A 20,111-nucleotide genomic window follows, 5' to 3' on the forward strand; every position below is an offset into this window, starting at 1 on the left:
TCTTGTCTGATCCACGGAGCTCCTGTTTCCTTCACTTCAATGATGCCGGAGTCCTAGTCTTCAAGCCCCAGCTTTTGCCCTGTCCACCCTCAGGGCCAGATGGCCCCCAAGGTCCTGGTTCCAGCATTGAGCTCAGATGTGGCTACGGGCCATCATGTGCCCAGCCTTGGGCTCAGTGTTCATGGTACTGCAGGGGAGGATGGGACAGGAATGCAAAGCATTTCCCAAGCTCAGGGAGTGCTGTGAACCAGTGGTCCCTGGGAAGGGGGCGGAAAGGAGAATCTCAGGAGCTAGCATGGTCAGGGAAGGCTTCCTGGAGGGGGTGGGCCTTGAGGAGTCCAGAGAGAAGTGCCAGGGCATGCCAGCCAGGCAAAACAGGCTCATGGAGATAGAGCCAGCTGGGTTGGAGGCAAGGACTGGGGAGATTGGCTGGGGAGAGGTTGAGGGCTTGGTTGTGGTGTCTTTGTAGGCAGCGGGCCCCTGTGACGTCTTCCCACAGACTCCTGCACTCAGGGCAGAGGGCTTTGTTGCCCTGGGATGCATCATTGCTTTGTTTTGGACACTTGGTCCCACCCTACTCACAGGTTCTAGCTCAGGGGTGGGCTGACCTAAACTAGGGCTGGATCTAAACACCTGAACACTTGAAAAAGATGTGTAGTTCACTACAGTATTTAGAGGTAAAGAGCATCATGCCTTCAACTTATTTTTAAATAGTTTAGGGAAAAAAATCCACGGAGAACTCTGTGTGTGTGTTTGTATGTATGGATGTATACGTGGAGAGAGAGAAGGAAATAGAAATGCAGTAAGGTAGTAAAATTTTAACACTTGGGGAATCTGAGTGAAGAGTATCCAGGAAGTTTTTGCAACTTTGAGGTAAAAAAGTGTGTGTGTGTGTGTGTGTGTGTGTCTGTTTTAAAGAATGTAAAAACGAACAAAAAACCTCAACGGGAAGGGATGGGCTATTTAAAAAACAGACGTGCCTTAGTGTCATTACGCAGCCATTTAGTCAGGCAAACTGGTGTGGGCAAGGGTTGCTTTGGAAACAGCCTAGGACCAGACACCCAGGAATGGTTCAAAAGGGTAGTTCTGGTTGACTGGACGCTAAAGGTGCTTCTAGGTGCAGGAAATGGTTGATTTAACAGGTTCCGTGTCTCCAGCTCTTAGTAGTTCTCAGGTTTTCTCTGTTAGATTTAACGCTCTCCTAAAACATAGATTGCACCACGGCCAGCTTCAGCCCAGACTTTTTCTAATTAGCAGATTCAAATTAGGAAGATTTAATTGTTGTTTGGATGAAATTCTGTCCCTCAGCAGGCAAGTCAATCCAGTTTAATTCTCTTCAGCACACAGAGCACCTGGGGTCCTTGTGTACGGCTGAGGGATCTGAACAAGGTCCAGCGTGGCAAGTGGGAGGGGATAGGAGACGCGGTGAGGCGGGTGCTGCTGAGATGCGGGAGGCGCGGTGCGGGTTAGGCCGCAGACTTGCTTTATTTGGCCAAATCTCATGTGCTCCTCACTCATTTCTGTCGCTCTGCATTCCTGACCCCTGCTTGCCTGGAGAAACAGAGAGGCGGGGGCCCTGAAAGGCTGGCCTGTGCTCCAGCAGGGGACGCTGGGAGGGCCCTGGGCTGAGTCCCGCGCCGGGTCCACCCGGGGCCATTTCTGCCTGTCCTGTCCCCACTTCCCAAGTAGGAGGCCCTTTCTCCTCCCTGTAATTAGCTCTGCTCCAGCAAGGGCCATCCAAGTGGTGACGAGGGGCTTTTCATCCCACCCCTCTTTTCCAGGGAGGCCTCTTCTGCCAGGAGATGTGAGGTCTGGAAATTAGATGACAGGAAATGCATTGTAGGAGGGGCTTCGCTCACCCTCTGCAAGGATCCCTGGGAGGGAGGAGGTGGGGAGTGTGTCTGCGCACCACCCCTTTCCTTTAGAGAATCATCAGAAACCACTGACTTCTGCCCTAGTCATTCCAGGAATTGGCATGCCCCAATAGCTCTCGTCCAGCCCCAGGCCTGAGGCTGCCTGGCCCTCCCCCCCTTACTTTAGGAGATTCTAGCCCTACCCAAGCAGCTGTGTGCACTGAGCATCCTAGCCTGGGAGTGTGTGGGAGCAGCAGGCCTTGGAGGATAAATCCTCCCCAATCTCCCCTTTCTGGCCTGGGCCCGATAACTTGACCCTGACCTTGAGCCCTGCTCCAGTGTCTCTGTCCTCATCGTGCTCCTTTGACTCAGTCCACAGTTCTGACTCTGCCCCCAGTGCAGATGGCAGCCTGCATGGCCACACAGCCCTAGCCCTGCCTGGGCACCTCGGAGAGGCGGGTAGGGGTGAGAGCTTCCTACCATCCTTCCCCTGCAAGCAGCTCGGCCTCAGCAAAGGAGCCCTGTTCGAGGATCCTGGGTTTGGGAAGGGATTTTTGATGAGATGATAAAAGGGGATCCCAGAGCCCACTCAGGCCCAACCTGGGCAGATCACCTCTCTCATCTGAGGGCTGAGGTGTCTTTTGCCTCTCCACTCAGCATTCCTAGAATTGGAGGGATTCTGTTCCCAGTTCCTCGGGACTTTGCTTTTGGTAGAATTCCCTGAACATCTTTCTGCTACTTTGAATCTGTTGGATTCCCTGGGACTGCTGGGCAGGTGCTAAGAGTCAGAGTTTCTGCCACGTGAGGTGCCCCGGGGAACTCCTTTCCCCGAGGCAGGTCATGGGGTGAGCCCAGGCGAGGATCGGAAACCCTGGAGCCCCTAACTGGCTAGCCTGGGGCCATGGATAAGGCACTGGCCTTCTTCAGGCCTCTGCTGGGCCTGCAAAAGTGAGGGACTGGACTAAGAGAATTTCTAAGTTTGCTTCCAACTGGCTCCAAGAGTTACCTCATGTCCCAAGTGACAGACTCATCAGGAGTTGTTCCAGGGATGTGGGCTAATATATAGAAGAAATGTAGGAATATATATATATGTCATACTGTATAGACATCACAGCTGGAAGCAGAAATTCCTTTAATGCTCCTCATATTAAAAAAAAAGGTAGGGCTTCCCTGGTGGTGCAGTGGTTGAGAGTCCGCCTGCCGATGCAGGGGACGCGGGTTTGTGTCCCGGTCTGGGAAGATCCCACATGCCGCGGAGCGGCTAGGCCCGTGAGCCATGGCTGCTGAGCCTGCGCATCCGGAGCCTGTGCTCCGCAATGGGAAAGGCAGCAACAGTGAGAGGCCCGCGTACCGAAAAAAAAAAAAAAAAAAGTATTTGTTGAATCAGGCTTTTTTTCCTGTAGTTTCCCCTCATCTGGATTTTGCTGGTTATGCTCTGGAGGTGTCACCTCAGACGCCCCTTGGTTTGCTAAACTCACTATACACTGGCACCCACGTTGCGACTTGAGCAGATACAGCTTCAACTTGCATTTTCTGGCAAAAAACACTTCGTACGAGGTGCTGTGTTCTTCCAGCAGATAGCTGGTTGTCTCTCCTGTGTGATGTTAGTAGCAATTGATAATCTTTGCCCAGATCCTTTATTTCTTTAGGGGATGAAAGAATGTGACAAATAATTCAATCATTCCTTATTCATTTATTAGCTAGAAAACTTTCATAAAGAGCAATTTTCCTTCATCCACGATTTGGTTACCCTGCAGTACAGTTAACAGAGGAAAGGCAGGATAAATGTTTGGTTCTTCCCCTTTATATTTTATTTTATTTTACTTTTTGCGGTACGCGGGCCTCTCACTGTTGTGGCCTCTCCCGTTGCGGAGCACAGGCTCCGGACGCGCAGGCTCAGCGGCCATGGCTCACGGGCCCAGCCACTCCACAGCATCCTCCCGGACCGGGGCACGAACCCGTGTCCCATGCATTGGCAGGCGGACTCTCAACCGCTGCGCCACCAGGGAAGCCCCTTCCCCTTTATTTATTAGTTTTCAAAATGAAGCATTGGTTCCCTAGCATCCTTCAATGGGGACCAGTTCTCTTTAGCATCATTTCATTCTCACGGATTTGAACCTATTTGATGTATTTTAGTCTATTGCAGTTACACTCATTGATACAAAATGCCCAAAGTCTGCCAGTGGGAGCCTCTCCAGGATGGTTCCCGAATCCTTTTGACTTGACCTTGATAACTTCCTTGCTTTTAGTTATGACAAGATGTTTCAATCTCATGTTGCACTTTTTTTTTTTTCTGTCTCAGACCAGAACTTAGCCATTTTCCAAGGAACACTGGATCCTTTTCAGTTGATTGATTTTTAAGTGAAATGAGTTTCCTGTATGGTGAGGAGCAGGGGCGGTGGTCCAGGAGAGCTTTCCTGCCTCACAGGTGCAGGTCCCTCTCCTATTATTTTCTCAAAGTGGTTAAAGTATGGCCTCTGCCCCCCTCCACTCTATCTGGAGCTGTCTTTCCTTTGCTCTGTATCCGTGACCGGCTTATCTGGATTCCTCTTTCAGCATTTCTCTCAGGGAAGGGCTTTGGTGCACTAGTCTCAAGTAGTGTGAGGCCCAGACTATACCGGTCCCTTCGATCTAGCAGAGCCCTTCCTTCTCCGAGTCTCGGCTCCCTTCGCCGTAAAGAGAGGGGCGGGGCTTCTCCGAGTCTCGGCTCCCTTCGCCGTAAAGAGAGGGGCGGGGCTGGGCGAGACTGAACCCCTTGCAGCTCCGGCAGTTTGTGACTCTGATTCTACTCGACGGGCTTGATGTCTGAGGTCCCTTCTGCAACCCGATGGCCGGATCACCTGTGCTTCACCGTGGCTGTGTCCCTGCAGGGATCTCAGTGTGGACACCGGCTTGAGTCCCGCTCAGTTCCAGGTGCGGCCCATGCCCCAGCACTATCAGCATTACCTAGCGACTCCTCGAATGCACCACTTTCCCCGAAACTCCTCCTCCACGCAGATGGTGAGTGAGAGGCTCTGCCAGGAAACTGACTCCCTTGCTGCCTATTGGTGCCAATGGTGGGCTGAGGCCTGTGGCTCCCTTGTGTCCTGCCCGGCTGTGTCCTGAGCACAGGCAGGTCAGCCGCTCCCCTCCCCTCCCAGCTCCTATTCCCAACTGGGCTTGAAGGGAAAAGAAAGCAAAGCTGCTGGACCAGAAGCCAGCACTGCTGAAAGGAGGTGGGGCACTGGGGGTGGGGCAAGGGGCCCTGTGGCAGGCCCCGGTCTGGAGGGGTGGGAGGTGGAGTGAGGGAGGGTGGGGGGAAGGCTCAGGGCTAAGAGCAAGCAGTGTAGTCCCTGGACCCCACGTGACCTCATTTAGTTAATTTATTGGGTCAGCTTCTCCCGGGGCTTTGGTTTTACTTATCCGTGAAATGGGATGAACATGCCTGGTATGGGGAACACAGGAGACCCCAGAAGTGGCCCCTGAGGCTGCCTGCTGATCTGGTGCTGCCTTGTGCAGAGGGCCGGCCTTCAGCGCTGCAGGGTGTGGCGACTGTGGTGGGGTTTGGGGCCTTTGCGTACCTGGCATCCCGAGCTGTGTGGAATGAAGGTGAAGATAGTCCACTAAAGCAGCGAAAGGCTGATTGAAAACCTTATTTCCAGACAGCTTCTTCATGCTGCTGCCCTAGAGCATAATTCGGCCCTTCCAGCCCTTGCCTTTGCCCTTTAACCACTCAGCACCTCAGTCTCCTCATGTGTAAAATGAGAGGCTTAGATGAATAATCCCAGAATCCTTGTCAGCTCGGAAGTTCTAAGGTTCGCCTTAAGAAGCACCATCTCCTAAGAATAACAGCTAGTGGTTATTGAGCACTCGCTGCATACCAGGCACCGTTCTAATCACTAGCCTCGCAAAAACACCACACGGAAGGTTTTATCCCTGTTTTACAGATTGGCAAACTGAGGCATAGAAAGATTAAGTCCAGGATCGTGCAGGAGTAAGCTGAGGAGCTCTGACTCACAGCTGGAGACAGGGTGAGGGTCAGGGTGAGGTGAGTGAGGCAGGGCCGTGCAAGGAAAGGATCAGAGCCTGTTCTGATTTAAAATTTTGATAGTTTGTTCATTATGGATTCTTTGCATTAATTTTGATTTTAAAATACTACATTAAAGTATTATTTATCTTGGTTACTGAGTCATTCGGTGCCTCCTTAAATTTTGTGCCCTCACTTGCCCCACCCTGTTCTGGGCGGTACAGAGCAGAGGGGAAGGGAGTGAACTTTGCCATCCGACTGCCTGGGTTTGAAACCATGGTTCTGTCACTTACTTCATCCGCTTGTGTCTCACTTACCCTATCAGCAAAATGGGAATAGTAATTGCACCCAGGTTACAGGTCAGGTGAGATGATTCAATTAATCGTTTGAAGGGCTTAACAGTGCCTGCCATGAAATAAATGCCCAGTCAGGTTAGTTGTTACTTTACTGATTTTGTTATTCTTTCTGGGGCTGGTTCGGCCCAGGCTTGGTTCTTGATGAGGACAGGGGGACACAGGAGGAGGAAAGACAGCGCTTCCGAACACCGCAGCATCTCAGGGGTGCGCTGATTGGCTACAGGAGGGGGAGTCAGAAGCTGGGCTCTTGGAGCCTGGAATCCTGTCTGAGGCGTTTTCTCCCCAACAGGTCGTCCATGAAATCCGAAACTACCCTTACCCTCAGCTTCACTTCCTTGCTCTCCAGGGACTGAATGCCAGCAGACACACCTCCGCTGTGCGGGACAGCTATGAGGTACGCCCCGCCCCTCTGTCTGGGGACCCTCCCGTCAGCCTGGCTCCCGCTGGCTTGGTGGAGATGCCACTGTCCCCTCTCCCTCCCCTGCGGGTGGGGAGGGCATGGGTGGTAGGCGTAGCCTCAGGGTTGAGAGTAGGAGAGAGAAAAAGAGTGAGTAGAGATCTCGCAGTCTTTGAGCATTTGACAATTCTTCCCATCGACGTGAATGCTCTGCAGGTCTCTCAGTGCCCCTCCTCCTTATCATGAGTGCATGCGTGTGTTTGCACGTGCAGAATGCACACATCCACATGTTCTCTCTTTGTAGGAGCTGCTGCAGCTCGAGGATAGGTTGGGAAATGTGACTCGGGGAGCTGTACAGAACACCATTGAGAGGTTCACCTTCCCCCACAAGTACAAGAAGGTGAGCCAACCAGCAGGTCAGCCTGCATAGTTGGGGTTGGGGTGGGTACGATCTAGTTGACCCTGGCCCAGCTTTCCACCGAGGGGCACGGTCCGAACTCTAGAAGCTTTTGCTCTGGCTAGATGCTCTGAAGCTCTGCTACCTTCCCAGGGTCTCCTCCCTTGCTTCTGCCAGGTGTGACCAGGAAGGGAGCTGGGTATGTGTGTGTGCATGTGGACTTGTGAGTGGGTGTACAGAGAGATGAATGTTTGTATCTGAATGAGGAGGGCCAAGGGAGCACCTGCACTGCAGGCTAAGGTTTACCTTAGAAAAGATTCCAAGTCCAATCTCACATGTGGACAAACAGGCGGCTAAGGCTTCAGGGCGTAGGTTTCCAGTCCTCGGTGAGCATCAGGTTTGCGTGGGCTGCTTTTAAAGCCGCAGATTCACAGGCTCTACCCTAAGCCTGTGGAGGAAGACTCTCCAGGAAGACTCTGGAGTAGGACTGGAGTCCAGGAATTGGAGTTAAATTAAAAAAAAAAAATTCAAGTAAATAAGAAATTTGGAAGTAACCAATCTGTCTTTCAATAAGTAAATGGGTACGGAAACTTTGGTAGATCCATACAATGGAATATTATTCCATGATTTAAAAAAATAAGCTATTAAGCCATGAATAGATGTGATGCAGAAAATATGTATTAAATGCATATTAGTAAGTGAAAGAAGCTGACTTGAAAAGGCTGCATACTGTATGATTCCAAATACACAGCATTCTAGAAAAGGTAAGAGTAGACGGTAAAAAGATCCATTGTTGCCAGGGGCTTTAGGAGAGGGATAGGCAAATGAATAGGTGGATGATAGGGGACTTTTAGGGCAGTGAAACTATTTTTTATGCTACTATAATGGTGGACATGACATGCCATTATGCATTTGTTAAACCCTTAGAACCCTAACGTAAATTAATGGACTTTATTAATAATGATGTATCACTCCTGGTGCATCAGTTGTAACAAATGTACCACACTAGTGCAAGATATTAATAGGGCAAACTCTGTGAGTTTTGAGAGGGGAAGGGAGGGAACACACTGTATTTTCTGCTGAGTTTTCGAATAAACTAACACTGCTCTATGAAATAAAGTCTGCCATGAAAACAGGTAAATAAATACTTTTTTTTTTTGTGGTACACGGGCCTCTCACTGTTGTGGCCTCTCCCGTTGCGGAGCACAGGCTCCGGACGCACAGGCTCAGCAGCCATGGCTCACGGGCCCAGCCGCTCCGCGGCATGTGGGATCTTCCCAGATCGGGGCACGAACCCGTGTCCCCCGCATCGGGAGGCACACTCTCAACCACTGTGCCACCAGGGAAGCCCAATACTTTTTAAAATTTAGGAATTAAAAGCTTGAGAAGCACTGAGAAACTTGGAGCAGGAAAATGCTCATGGTGGTCAAGCCGGAGCCCATCTTCACCCCCTCAGGAGGCCACAGGCTGCAGTGGCTGTGAGCACTAGGTGTTGGAAACAGACGGGGCCAGTTTTGAATTTCAGTTTTACTGCTGTCTTTGGGCTGCTATAACAAAATGCCTTCTACTTGGTGGCTTAAACAACAGACATTTATTTCTGACAGTTTTGGAGGCTGGGAAGTCCAAGACCAAGGCACTGGCAGATTTGGTTCTTGGTGAGGGCTCTCTTCCAGGCTGGCAGACGGCTGACTTCTTGCTGTGTCCTCACATGGCAGAGAGGAAGCTCTGGTGTCTTTTTCCCTTCTTATAAGGGCACCAATCCCATCATGGGGGACCTACCTTCATGACCTCACCTAGACCTAATTACCACCCAGAGACCCCATCTCCATCACATTGGGGAGGGGTGGTTAGGGCTTCAACATATGAATTTGGGGGGAGGGGGACAAACACTCAGTCCCTAAACACCACTTATAGCTGTGTAACTCCGGACAGCTTACTTGGCTTTTCTGGCCCTTCCCTTGCCCTTTTTCATGCAAAATGGGAAAGATATGTTAGTAGCTGCCATAGGGGGACTCTGGGGACTCAGTGGGACAGCGCATATACACAGCTTAGCACGGTGCCCAGTACCTGGTGACTGCTCTCACCTTGATTCTAGGCTTGCCCAGGTACCCATGGTGTCAATGTCAAAGACCATGAACCTTGGTCTATGCTCCTCATGGAGGCACTGGATTTACCCATCAGTGATTCCAATCAACATTTACTGACACATCTATTATGTGTCAGTCATGGATAGTATGTTAATAGAGGAAACAACAGTATTTCAGTAATTAAGTGTGTCATCTGCATGGAGAAAATGATCATTCTCTGGAGGGAGAGCTTGAAGCTTCTGGAGAAGGATGTGGAAGGGAGTGAGGTACGTTCAGGAGCCCGGGAACAACTTCTACCTTCCTGACCAGGGTGGGCTCACTCCTGCCAGAGATGCACACTTCAGCTGTCATTACTTCAACAGGCTGAGAGGAGATAAGGAAAAGAACTAATGCTAAGAATGAAAAGGGAAAATGGACTGAACCAATGACATAAAGAGTTGAGCTAAAAAAATTATGGGAATAAAAGGAGACTTAGGGGGATAAAATATTATAAAAACAGGAATAAGAAGAATTAAAAATGCAAAGTGATAGCATTTAAGATCCCCCAAAATATAAAAAAAAAATTAAAAATTTAAACTGAGAGTAAAATAATACAAAACAAAAAAGGATATTTTAAAATAGCAATGATATGATAAGAATAAATAAAAATATAGTCAAAAAGAAAATATAAAAAAACAAGAATTAGGAAAAGATATGAAAATTACATACAAATTTAATGTCAATATCATCAAAGTGAAAACAGAACGTTAATGAAAATGAGAAGGTATGGGCAAAAGGGACAGTTCCCACATAAGGTTCTGTGTGGGAACCTTTAAAATACATATTAAATTAAAAATGCTGAAGAAACTTATAGTTAAAATAAAAGTTACATAGATAATGAAAAGAGAAGACAAAAACTGGAAGACCTAAAAGATTAAAAATACAAAGGAAGAAATAGGATAAGATTTGAAAAGAGACAATATAGTTTAAAGAAATATAGATTAGATATAGTAAAACAAGGTAGGACTATCAAGTTAAAATTGTTAACTATAAAAAGGAAATCCTGAATAATGATGGGAAAAAACAATAGAAAATAGTCTCAATGGTATTTTTTATGGAATTCCCTTTTCTCAAAGGGCCAACTAAAAGAAGGTCACTCCACCAGCAAACACGGCTGGGTTCTTGGGCAGGCAGATCATCATGACTCCATTCATACTCCAAACCCATGACAATTATATGGGACTATGGATGTAATTCTGATTTTCTGGTTAAGGGTAAACTTATTGCAGTAGGGTGTATAGGGCACAGGGAGGCTGAGAGCAGAAGGTATAGATTTTCTTGTATGTTCTAATAAGGTCACACAATTCCCCAGACTACTTCAGACTCCGGGGCTGAGGACCAGGGACCAGACTGGGGAGACCTGGCATTTAGGCCTGGCCCAAAGGTCATAGTCACTCTCTGGGTGATCGTTATCTTGTGACTCTTCAGATTTCTCTTGGCAAGATGACCTTTAAGTCTGCTTATCCCTGGAGAGGGGGGAAAAGGTTTAGTTTTCTTCCCATGGGTATTATCAGAATGTTTCACTGCATAGCATGGAGATGGGAACAAGAAAGTGGGCTGATTCCATTCACTGATTACATTCCTTCCTCCCCAGAATATTTTTTTAAGCACCAGTGATGTGCCTTGTACTTGACCAAGTGTGGGGCAGTATCTAAAGAAGGGTGAGCCATGGTCCACACCATCCAAGAGCTTGGAACTTTCTGCATAGTAGTTAACTATCTTCAAATAATTAGCAAAGAATTTAAAACAGGACAATTAAAGTCAACAAGTATAAACTGAGTGCTTGCATGATGTCTAACATGATATTAGAACTAGTGCTTACCTTTTTAAAACTTAATACCTTTTTAAAAAAATTAATACCTTTTTAAAACTTAATACCTTTTTAAACTTAATACCTTTTTAGAACTTAATACCTTTTAAAAACTTAATACCTTTTTAAAAAAATTGAAGTATAGTTGATTTACAATGTTGTGTTAGTTTCCGGTGTACAGTGGAACTAGTGCCTATTTTAACGGAAATTTCTGGACAGGCAGAGAGATCAAACAACATAGAATAAGTGTGGTACAAATTATAGGAGGTAATGCCCAGTTGAGGAAATCTGCCTTTGTCTAGTAATGAAAGAAAAAGTGAATAGACATTAGTTCAGAGAAAGAGAGGAAGGAAGGAAGGAAGGGAGGGAGGAAGGGAAAAAAGAGTGAATGGATGGAAGGATGGATGGATGGATAGAGGAAGCATGCTGAACCTGAAAGTGGGGGGAGAAGTCTGGAGGCAAGGATATAGTTTGGAAAGGATGTAAGGAGGAGTGGACAGCATGAGGGGACTAGAAAAGAGGAAGCTGTTTATGCACAAGCCATAGTTTTCCAAAGATAGGTTCATTAGGTACTCAATTCCTTTCTAAACTCTACGCCTCTAGGACAGTATAAAGTTTAGACCTGGACATAAGTTGCCTGGAACAACAAAAACTGCTTGGCCTCTTCCGCTGCTCCGCTCCTGCACTCTGTATCCTGAAGCAAGGAGGGGGCATGGGGAGGAGGCGGGGAGAAGGGTCTGGGAAGCGCACAGAAGTCTGGGTGTTACTTCAGAACTTAAAAAGTGACTGACTCGGGCTTCCCTGGTGGCGCAGTGGTTGAGAGTCCGCCTGCCGATGCAGGGGATGCGGGTTCGTACCCCGGTCCGGGAAGATCCCACATGCCGCGGAGCAGCTGGGCCCGTGAGCCATGGCTGCTGAGCCTGCGCGTCCGGAGCCTGTGCTCCACAACGGGAGAGGCTACAACAGTGAGAGGCCCGTGTACTGCAAAAAAAAAAAAAAAGTGACTGACTCACAGGGAAAGGAGGCTGAAAGGGAGGGGGCAGCTGTGGATGAAAGACAGGGGCCTCCAGGTGAGTCGGTGCTCTTCCTCTGCTTCACACAGCGAAGACCCCAGGATGGCAAGGGCAAGAAGGAAGAGGGGGAGGAGTCAGACACAGATGAGAAATGCACAATCTGTCTGTCTCTGCTGGAAGATGGAGAAGATGTGAGGTAGGAGCCCCGCCTTTTGAGTCCCCCCTCTTCCTTCATGGGGATTGGTGATCAGTCCTGCACCGTGTGTCAGGGGTGCTTGTTTGCCTGTGCACGTGTGTGAACGTGCCAAGTGTGCACAGTGTGCTCTGTGGTTGTCCTAGGAAGGTGGGGTGTGGAACATTCTAGATGTGTGGTGCCCATGGTGTGGACTCCCGGACACAAAGCTAGGAGAACAGAGAGACATTTGGCCTGAATGGATCTCACACAAAGTCCTGGCTTCATTTCAGGTTGATCTGGAGGGCCAGGAGGAGGAGGGCCTTGGGGCTTTCCTTCCTGTCCTGAATTCCCATCCTAGCCACAGCCTTACTCCGTGGCAGAGCCCCCAGAACCTTCTTTGGCCAGGCCCCCAGTGGTCCTGGGTGTGAGTCTCCTCATTCCCCGAGTAGAGCCAGTGTCCCTTGGCTCCTGGCACAGCCCGGGGCCCTTCTCCTTGACCATTCCTCCGACTTACCCTCCTCTCTTCCAGGCGCCTACCCTGTATGCATCTCTTTCACCAACTGTGTGTGGACCAGTGGCTCGCCATGAGCAAGAAATGCCCCATCTGCCGAGTGGACATTGAGACACAACTGGGAGCTGACAGCTGAGGGAGGAATTAGCCAGTGGACACCCCATTTTCCTTCACCAGGTCCCCCCACGGCCATAGCCCTTGCAGCCAAACTTTGCCTTCTGAGCCATTTGATGTAGAGGAAAAGCCTGCAAGCACATTTTGTGGAAAGAGGAGTTGGTGGTATCCGTGTCTGAGGAAAGGAGGGGGTGGGGGAGGCCCACCTGTCCAGAGTGGTGACTGCCCCGTCCGTCCGTCCATGTCCATCCACCTGCTTTGCGGGAGGGAGGGAGCTGGCAGTGCCCGGAGCAGGGGTGGGAAGGGGGGGCCCATGCTGCTGAGAATCTAGATGTGATCCTGCAGGTCCTAGCTGATAGCCCGGCCCCTCAATCCTGTCCTTTGAAGGATTGTATATATACCTCTTGACCACGTAGAAACCATGTAGGGGTCTCTAGCTAATTCTGTGGATGGCAGCCAGAGCATGTTAGCTTAAGAAAAATGTTGTGTGTGGTGCTCTAGTCATCTGTGGTGGACATGTCGCTGTTACCGAATCCGCACCAAATAGTTCTCATTGAGTTTCTTGTTTTGGTGCCTGACTGAACCAACCAACGACAGCCCGAATCTTCCCGTCTTTACGAGAGAAAAGGAAAAAGGAATCAAAGGTGAAGAAAAAAGCCAAATCCTGTTTACGGTGAAAAAGGATGATTTTTTTTCACCCAGGTTGGGAGGCGGGAGGGGGTTCTCGTTTTGTTTTTGTTTTCTCTTGGCTTTTGTTTTTCTCATGTTTACAGTGCACGGAGCGTGGAGGGGCGTCCAGGAAAGAGGAGGACTGGAAAAGGAGCAGATGGGGACTTAGATGGGCCTCGGAGGGGCTCAGCCGGGGTTGGGAAGGCAGCATTTGAGTAGGCGAAGGGGAGAGGTCTGTCTTGAAGGAGGGCTCCCCACTTCCAGAGCCCATCTACTTAGCTCCAACCATCCCCCCCCTCCCCCCAGTTCCACATTGAACCAGGAGGCGTCAGCTTTCAGCCAGAGCTGCCCCAGGTTCCTCGGAGCCAGGATACCCCTGCTCACGCCAGCTTCTTCCTTTTGGCTGTGCTTATGCCCTGTCGCAAAGAGGCCATTTGGGCCACTGCCTCTCGAATGCAAAAAATTAACCAGATGCTAAAGGTAAAGTAGCATAGGTGATGGACACCTGGTCTTGGCCAAAGTGCTCTCAGCTAGCGCGCAAGGGCTGAGGTCAAACACCGTGGACCTCGAGAAGGACCTTGAGCTTCCTTTGGAATGTCTCAAATCCTGATGAAGTCCCTCAGAGATGGACCTGGCCCGGAGACCACCTTGGCTGGGTTTGGGAGGCCCTGTGTTCCTAGCCTCTGGCTCTTTCTCTTTACTAACCTTGGGCAAGTCCCTTTCTTTCTCTGTGCCTCAGTTTCCTTCTCCTTACAGTGGGGAGAAACAACAGTGCATCCCCATTTCCACCTCTTCTACCTCACCTAGATGTTGTGAGGATTAACACTCTCTGCCCAACGCATTCTGTGCTCTCTCCTGGGAACTTCCGTGGGGTTTAGGGATGGGGGTGGTGGGAGACAAGACCTGGAAGTTCCAAGTGACACCATACAGTGTGTTTTTCTGAACCACTCCATAATTTTTCTGAATCTCAAAGGGAGCAGAGAGATGGGAGGACAAGAGGATGGAGATGCGAAAGTCCACCAAATTCCAACCCCAACCCAACTTTCTTTGTCCATCTGTGGAAAACACCAGCTCAGCTAGAATTCTGCTCTCTTCCTTTGGCTCTCCTGCTCACTCCTTCTCTCTTGCATTTGCACTGCCCTCAAAGCCTCCCCCTCCCCTCACCCCTTGCCCCAGTCTCAATGCCTTTATATCAGTAAGAGAAGACTAAGGGGAACAGGATACTTATCACATATATGAAGAAATTCCATAAGGTTAAGAAAATTTGAGTCTGCATTGTTGCTTACCAAGGGTAAAACCAGGACCAATGGGTAAAAATGATGGGGAGGCAGATTTTGGCTTGAGGTAGAACCTTCTAGTACATGTGGAGCTGTCAGGTGGAGGGATGGCTGCTCTGGACACCTGCAGGCAGAGAGTGGGGGGTCATGGCTTCTGGAAGGAGGGTTACTCAAGGATCTCACTCAGCCCAAGACCATCCGTACCGAGTACCTGCCAGTGCAGGTTCTGGAGGAGACAACAGCCAGGGAGACGACATCCCTGACCTCCAGGAGCTTACAGTCCAGTTGAGGAGCTAAGGCAATAGTGCGCAAAGGGTGGCTAGTCTGATCCGAGGTTAATGGCACGAGCATTATACTGTCCCATTCAGTGGTTGCAGTGTGTGAACAGTGTCTCCTGGGCCAACGGCTGGAGAGCCCGTGAGTGGTTAAGTACTTGTCAGGATTTTGGAGAGAGCTAGTTACTAGCAGCCCCAGGAAGTTGGGAACTCTCCTTACCCTGCTTTGACCCAGAGGTAGGCAGGGTGGTCCAGGGAAGGTCACTCCCCACTTAGTCTCAGTCCTTTGTTCTTCTCTCCCAGGCTGGCTTGCAAGGCCAGCAGGTGGTGGGTTGGTGGGGAGGCCGGAGGGAACGGGAGCTGGTGTCTGGCTTCCGTCTTGGCTCTTGACTGACAAAGTGGGCAGCTCTAGAACCTGCCTCCTTCTCTCTGGGCCTCAGTTTCCTCAGCTGCACACAAAGAGGTTGGATTGGATGCTTGCTAAATTTCCTTCCAACAATCACATTCTCTGATCCTCCCTAACATCAACACATTTTTCAAGGTGGGAGAGCTCTGTGCCCACCAAGCTGTTGACAACAACCTTCCCCGAAGGCACTAATGCCTGTATCATAGGCTGAGAGTGGGATGGGTCCCCTCCTCCCCCCAGTTCTCTGCAGGCTCCCTGAGTGCCCTGGGCTAACGTTAGCCAGTGAGTGGGGTGAAGGTCACCCAGAGGGGAGAGGTCAGCTCTGACTTTGCGGGTAGATCCTGGAGCCCCCCATGCCCATCTCTCTGGGGCCCTCCTACCTTGCAGGTGGGCACCTCCCAGCCACCCGCTTCCTCAGCAGGCAGCCAGGCGGGGTGAGAAGAGAGGAGAGGGGTCTGTGCTTCCCCTCCCTCGACGTCCGGGAGCCTGGGAAGACTGGAGAACAGGCAGGCTTTGGCTTCAGCCCGCTGTCGTCCTTCGGCCCCTTCTTGACTGAGACGCATGAGTGCCTTCTGGGGCGAGAGCTGCCCCAGGATTCCAGTTGGGCCTCCTGCCGCATTGCAGCCCTGGCCGCAGCGGGTCGCCGAGGACGCCCATCTTCGAAACCCACAAACCCAGGCCACCTGGCGCGGCGGGGGCGGAGCCTGGGCTCCTCCTCCAGCTGGGCCCCGGGCCCAGCCCTCGCCCCCTACCCGTGGCGGGACTCAAGCTCCTCTTCTGCAAATGTTTCCAGCCTCCGTGCAAGTATTCTTAACTCTTTACGCCTAATGAACAAGCACAGTTTTTTCAACGGTGAAGAAAAAGCACCAGATTTTTTTTTCCTGAAGAAATCCCCCAAGCCCCCGCCTACCGGCGGGACAGACACTCCCCGCGTGGGGCTGTAGCAACGTCTGTCAGGTCCCCCCCTCGTGTTTCATCTCCTGCGCGCGCGTAGAGCAAATGCTAGAGCGATTTCAGCTGATAGAAAAACAAAAATGAAAAAAAAAAAAAACACAAAAAACAAAAAACATGGCACGTTGCTAGTTTACAGGGTTTTGTGAGTTTAAATGCCTTATATTTAACAATCATAATTTATGACTAACTTGTAGATATCGTGGGTTCTTATTTAATTATTTTTATAGTTGTTTTGCATTTTTAATTATAATTTATTTATTTAGAAAGGATACTAATTTTTTTTATTACTCCTATTACCTCATTTTGGCGTTGTTTCTGGGAGTGGAATGCTTTGCATGCATTGGTACGATGACAAACAACTACGAATACAAAAAAAAAAAAACTTAAATAAAATTCCGCGAACTTTATTTCGTCCAGACTATCAGGGTGTGTGATTGCAAGCTGTCCTACTGTGGTGCTGGCCTCTTTGGATACATTCCATACGAAATGCAAACCTTTGATTCTGTATGCTGTGATCCTAGTGAAAAACTCCAATATAGTGACTGTATTTAGCACATATATAAATATAATTTGCACTCGTCAGCAGACTGGGGTAAGCCTTTCACTTGCTATCCTTGCCCGTTCTCCTCAACCCCCCATCATTAGCCTGTTTCTTTTCTCCTTCTCCCTGTTTCCACACCTCAGGCCACCCTGCCCCCATCCTCTGAGGAAGGTCCGGGGGCACTCTCTCCACCTGCGCTGCAAATCTCTCTGGTTCCAGAACTGGGTCCTTTGGACATTACCAGCAGGAGCATCTGAGAGCCAAAAGCCTGATTTATTAGAACGAGCTCTGAACCGGGGGTCAGGAGGCTTGGGTTTTCAGCAGCTCTTCTGCAAACTTCCCCGTGACCTTGAGCAAGTCCCTTGGCCTCCCTGAGTCTCAGTTTTCTGGGCTGGGGTGAGGAAGGTGAACTGGAGGGTTTCTCTAGGGTCCCTCAGACTTGGATAGAATATGACACAGAGCCGGTGGGAGCCCACCACGCTGTGCTCCCTCATCCTCTTAGGAGAGAAGAAAGGGAGGGTACAGGGAAGGAGAGGTGAGGAGAGGAAGAGAGTGGACTGAGAATTTATCCAGCGGATTTGCTCAAAGGAGAAACCTGGAAGGATGTCTGTCCTTTTACATGCAGCGAGATGGGTGGACACATCCCTGGACATGTGCTTTCACAGGTTTAGTGGTCATTTGGAGAGTGAGCTAAAATCCGTGTCTTCTTAGATATGGGGACGGGGTTGGCAGACTATAAGCCCCAGACTATGGCATTTGGCATTGGCACCCCCATCCTACCCTCTCCAGGAGGCTTTGTTGCTGAGGCATTGCCCTTGACAGCAGATTGGGGCACAGATTTTGGACCCATGGTCTCTCCTCCCAGCATCTCCTTCACCCTCTGCCATTGCTCCAAGGGGGCTGTGGGCAGGAGGGAGTGCTGTGGGGAATGGGTGTGGGCCTCCAATCTCACTGCCCCCCAGGAGGAGTGGGAGGGGAGAGTTTGAGGAAGCAGTAGCTTCAAAGCCTGGCACAGCGGTGAGCCCAGCAGTTTTTGAGCCAAAAGGAAAGCGGAGGTCCCTGTCCCCAGGGGCAGCCTCTGAGCTGCTCCGACTCTGCATGTCAGCCTCGTCCCACCTCGCCGCCTCCCGTTTCTTTCCAGCTCATCCTTCCCTCTTGCCTCTTGACATCACTGCCTTTGCGTGGTGGAGAAATCCACCCTCCACATGAGGCCCCTGGGTCGGTGCTGATTGGGAAGGGAGCGGAGGCCCAGATTCACCACGCTGCCAGGCCAGGCTTGTAAGAGTGGCTGGGCCGTGCAGGGTGCCTAAGCCCCAACTTTGCTCTGGCTGGACTGTGGGTCCCTTTCCCTGGGCCTCCGGCCTGCTGCCTGCCCAGCTTCCCCTCTGCCTCCACCCTGGAGCCGTGCTTACCTGCTTTCTGTGAAGGCAGGCTGTGGAGTTGCCCACTGGTGCATAACCACCACACTGCCGGGTCTGGCGGACGCTGCCCCTTGGCAGGGGGCCTGGCGGACGCTGCCCCTTGGCAGGGCTCCTGGACAGACATGCCTTATGCTGCTCTGTGGGGTCGGAGTGGGAAGTGCCCTTTGCCCTGGCTGGCCTGTCCCCCGCCCTTCCTCACCCCAGCCTTCCCCTTCCCCAGCCCCACCCCTGGCCTTGTCAGTGGCTCATGTCTCAGCTCTGGAGCCAGCGACACCAGGCCCTCGAGGGGGTAATTTGGTTGCCCCTGGTAAGTGAAAGGATTATCCTCAGTGTTGATTGTCCTTTTTTGTAATCCTCCTGCTGTTCTGTTCTGTTGTGCTGTGCAACATTTTGCTACATAGACTATTTTATAGCAGAAAGCTAGAAGAATATTTATTATGAATATTAAAGCAATAGTGCATCAATGAAAAGGCGGAGACATTAGGAATTGTGTAAATGCTTAGATTCACTTTTGGTGGATTTTTTGTACTTTATTTATAACTAATAAAAATGAACTGCATTGCTAACTACACCTCACTGGTGGAGGGTGCTTATTTCTGTGCACACCCAGGAAACGTCCAGAGAAAGCCGCTCGCAGACCTGTGTTCATCCAGGACACGGGGCAGTGTCTGTTGTCTCCTCATCCTCTCCCTGTGCTTCACCTGTTTCCCTTCTCCCTCCCCGCCCCTTCAGCCTCCCCACTTCTCCCCCTCCCAACTCCCTTCCTCTCCCTCCTCCTCCTCTCTTATCTATTATTTTCTTTTACCTCTTTATCTCTCAAAGAACCTGTTCTATTCTGTGAAGAATCATCTCATTAACCTGTTTCCTGAACTTTATGGATCTTAAAGCGGAAAGTTCCCATTTTTGATCAATTTCAAATGTAACCGCTCGTGTTTTGAACTGGAGACTCCTCAGTTTCTCCATAGGAGAGAAGGGATTTGATTTTTGAAAGTTGGAGTGGATTTTTTATTCCTTCCTAAGAGCCCAAAGTCAGACACTCTTTGTGGTGTCTAGAGTCTATTCTCAGAAAAGTGTGGGTCAGTGGACTGGAAGATGGCTTTCTCTCATAAACTGCAAGCAGAACCCATATTAATGAACTTTTTTTTTTTTTTAAGTCAGAGACTTTATTTTTCAGAACAGTTTTAGGTGTACAGAAAATTGAAAATAAAGAGAGTTCCCATATGTTCTCTCATGGCCACCCAGTTTCCCCTGTAATTAACATCTTGCCTTGGTTAGATGCATTTGCTAGAGTGGAGGGGCCGATATTGATACATTATTATTAACTAAAGTCCATGGTTTTCGTTAGGTTAATGAATGTTCAGAATCCCCAGTTCTCCTTCGAGTGAGATGATCCAAAATGCTGTCTGTTGTTTTCCACCCAGTTCCACCTGTGTCTCTTCCTTCGGGAACCATAGCTTCTTAGTCCTTGCCCCGCCACTAGCCAGCCATGTGGACACTCCCCGTCCCCAGTTTGCCAAATGTAAGCATGAGGATGGCAGACCAGGCTCCTTCCCCCAACATCTCCCCGGACTACCTCTGTTGTCCTTGTCTACTTAATCTCTGTTGGGTCATGGCCTTCTGGGGCTGGGGGAGTGGCTCTCTTTCCTCGGATTTTTTGCCTATCCAACACGTGGGCCAACGGGCAGCCTTGCGAATCTGCACCCCTCTCCCACCTCCTATCTCAGTGCCCAGGAGGACAGACTTCTCAGAAATCACCCAAGCTCTGCCTGTGACTCGTAGTCTCCATAACCCTCAGGAGGTCGAGGAGGAC

At 50.0% G+C, this 20,111-nt stretch overlaps 1 protein-coding gene across 3 annotated transcripts in view; it reads left to right on the forward strand.

Moving 5' to 3' along the window:
• ARK2C (arkadia (RNF111) C-terminal like ring finger ubiquitin ligase 2C) overlaps nt 1–18,866 on the forward strand; it is a 108,582-nt gene extending 89,716 nt beyond the window's left edge. For 2 of the 3 annotated variants that reach the window (XM_073790687.1, XM_073790689.1), the window contains exons 4-8: nt 4,724–4,853; nt 6,505–6,609; nt 6,917–7,012; nt 12,048–12,154; nt 12,663–18,866. In XM_073790687.1, coding sequence (XP_073646788.1) covers nt 4,724–4,853; nt 6,505–6,609; nt 6,917–7,012; nt 12,048–12,154; nt 12,663–12,780 — 556 coding nt within the window. In that variant the 3' untranslated portion in view covers nt 12,781–18,866. Of the gene's footprint in view, nt 1–4,663; nt 4,854–6,504; nt 6,610–6,916; nt 7,013–12,047; nt 12,155–12,662 lie in introns of all 3 variants that reach the window. The other variant, XM_073790686.1, reaches the window with a different exon arrangement.
• Nucleotides 18,867–20,111: the final 1,245 nt, after the last annotated feature.

The sequence above is a fragment of the Tursiops truncatus genome, chromosome 13 (genome assembly GCF_011762595.2).
Source record: "Tursiops truncatus isolate mTurTru1 chromosome 13, mTurTru1.mat.Y, whole genome shotgun sequence".
NCBI classification, from domain to species: Eukaryota; Metazoa; Chordata; class Mammalia; order Artiodactyla; family Delphinidae; genus Tursiops; species Tursiops truncatus.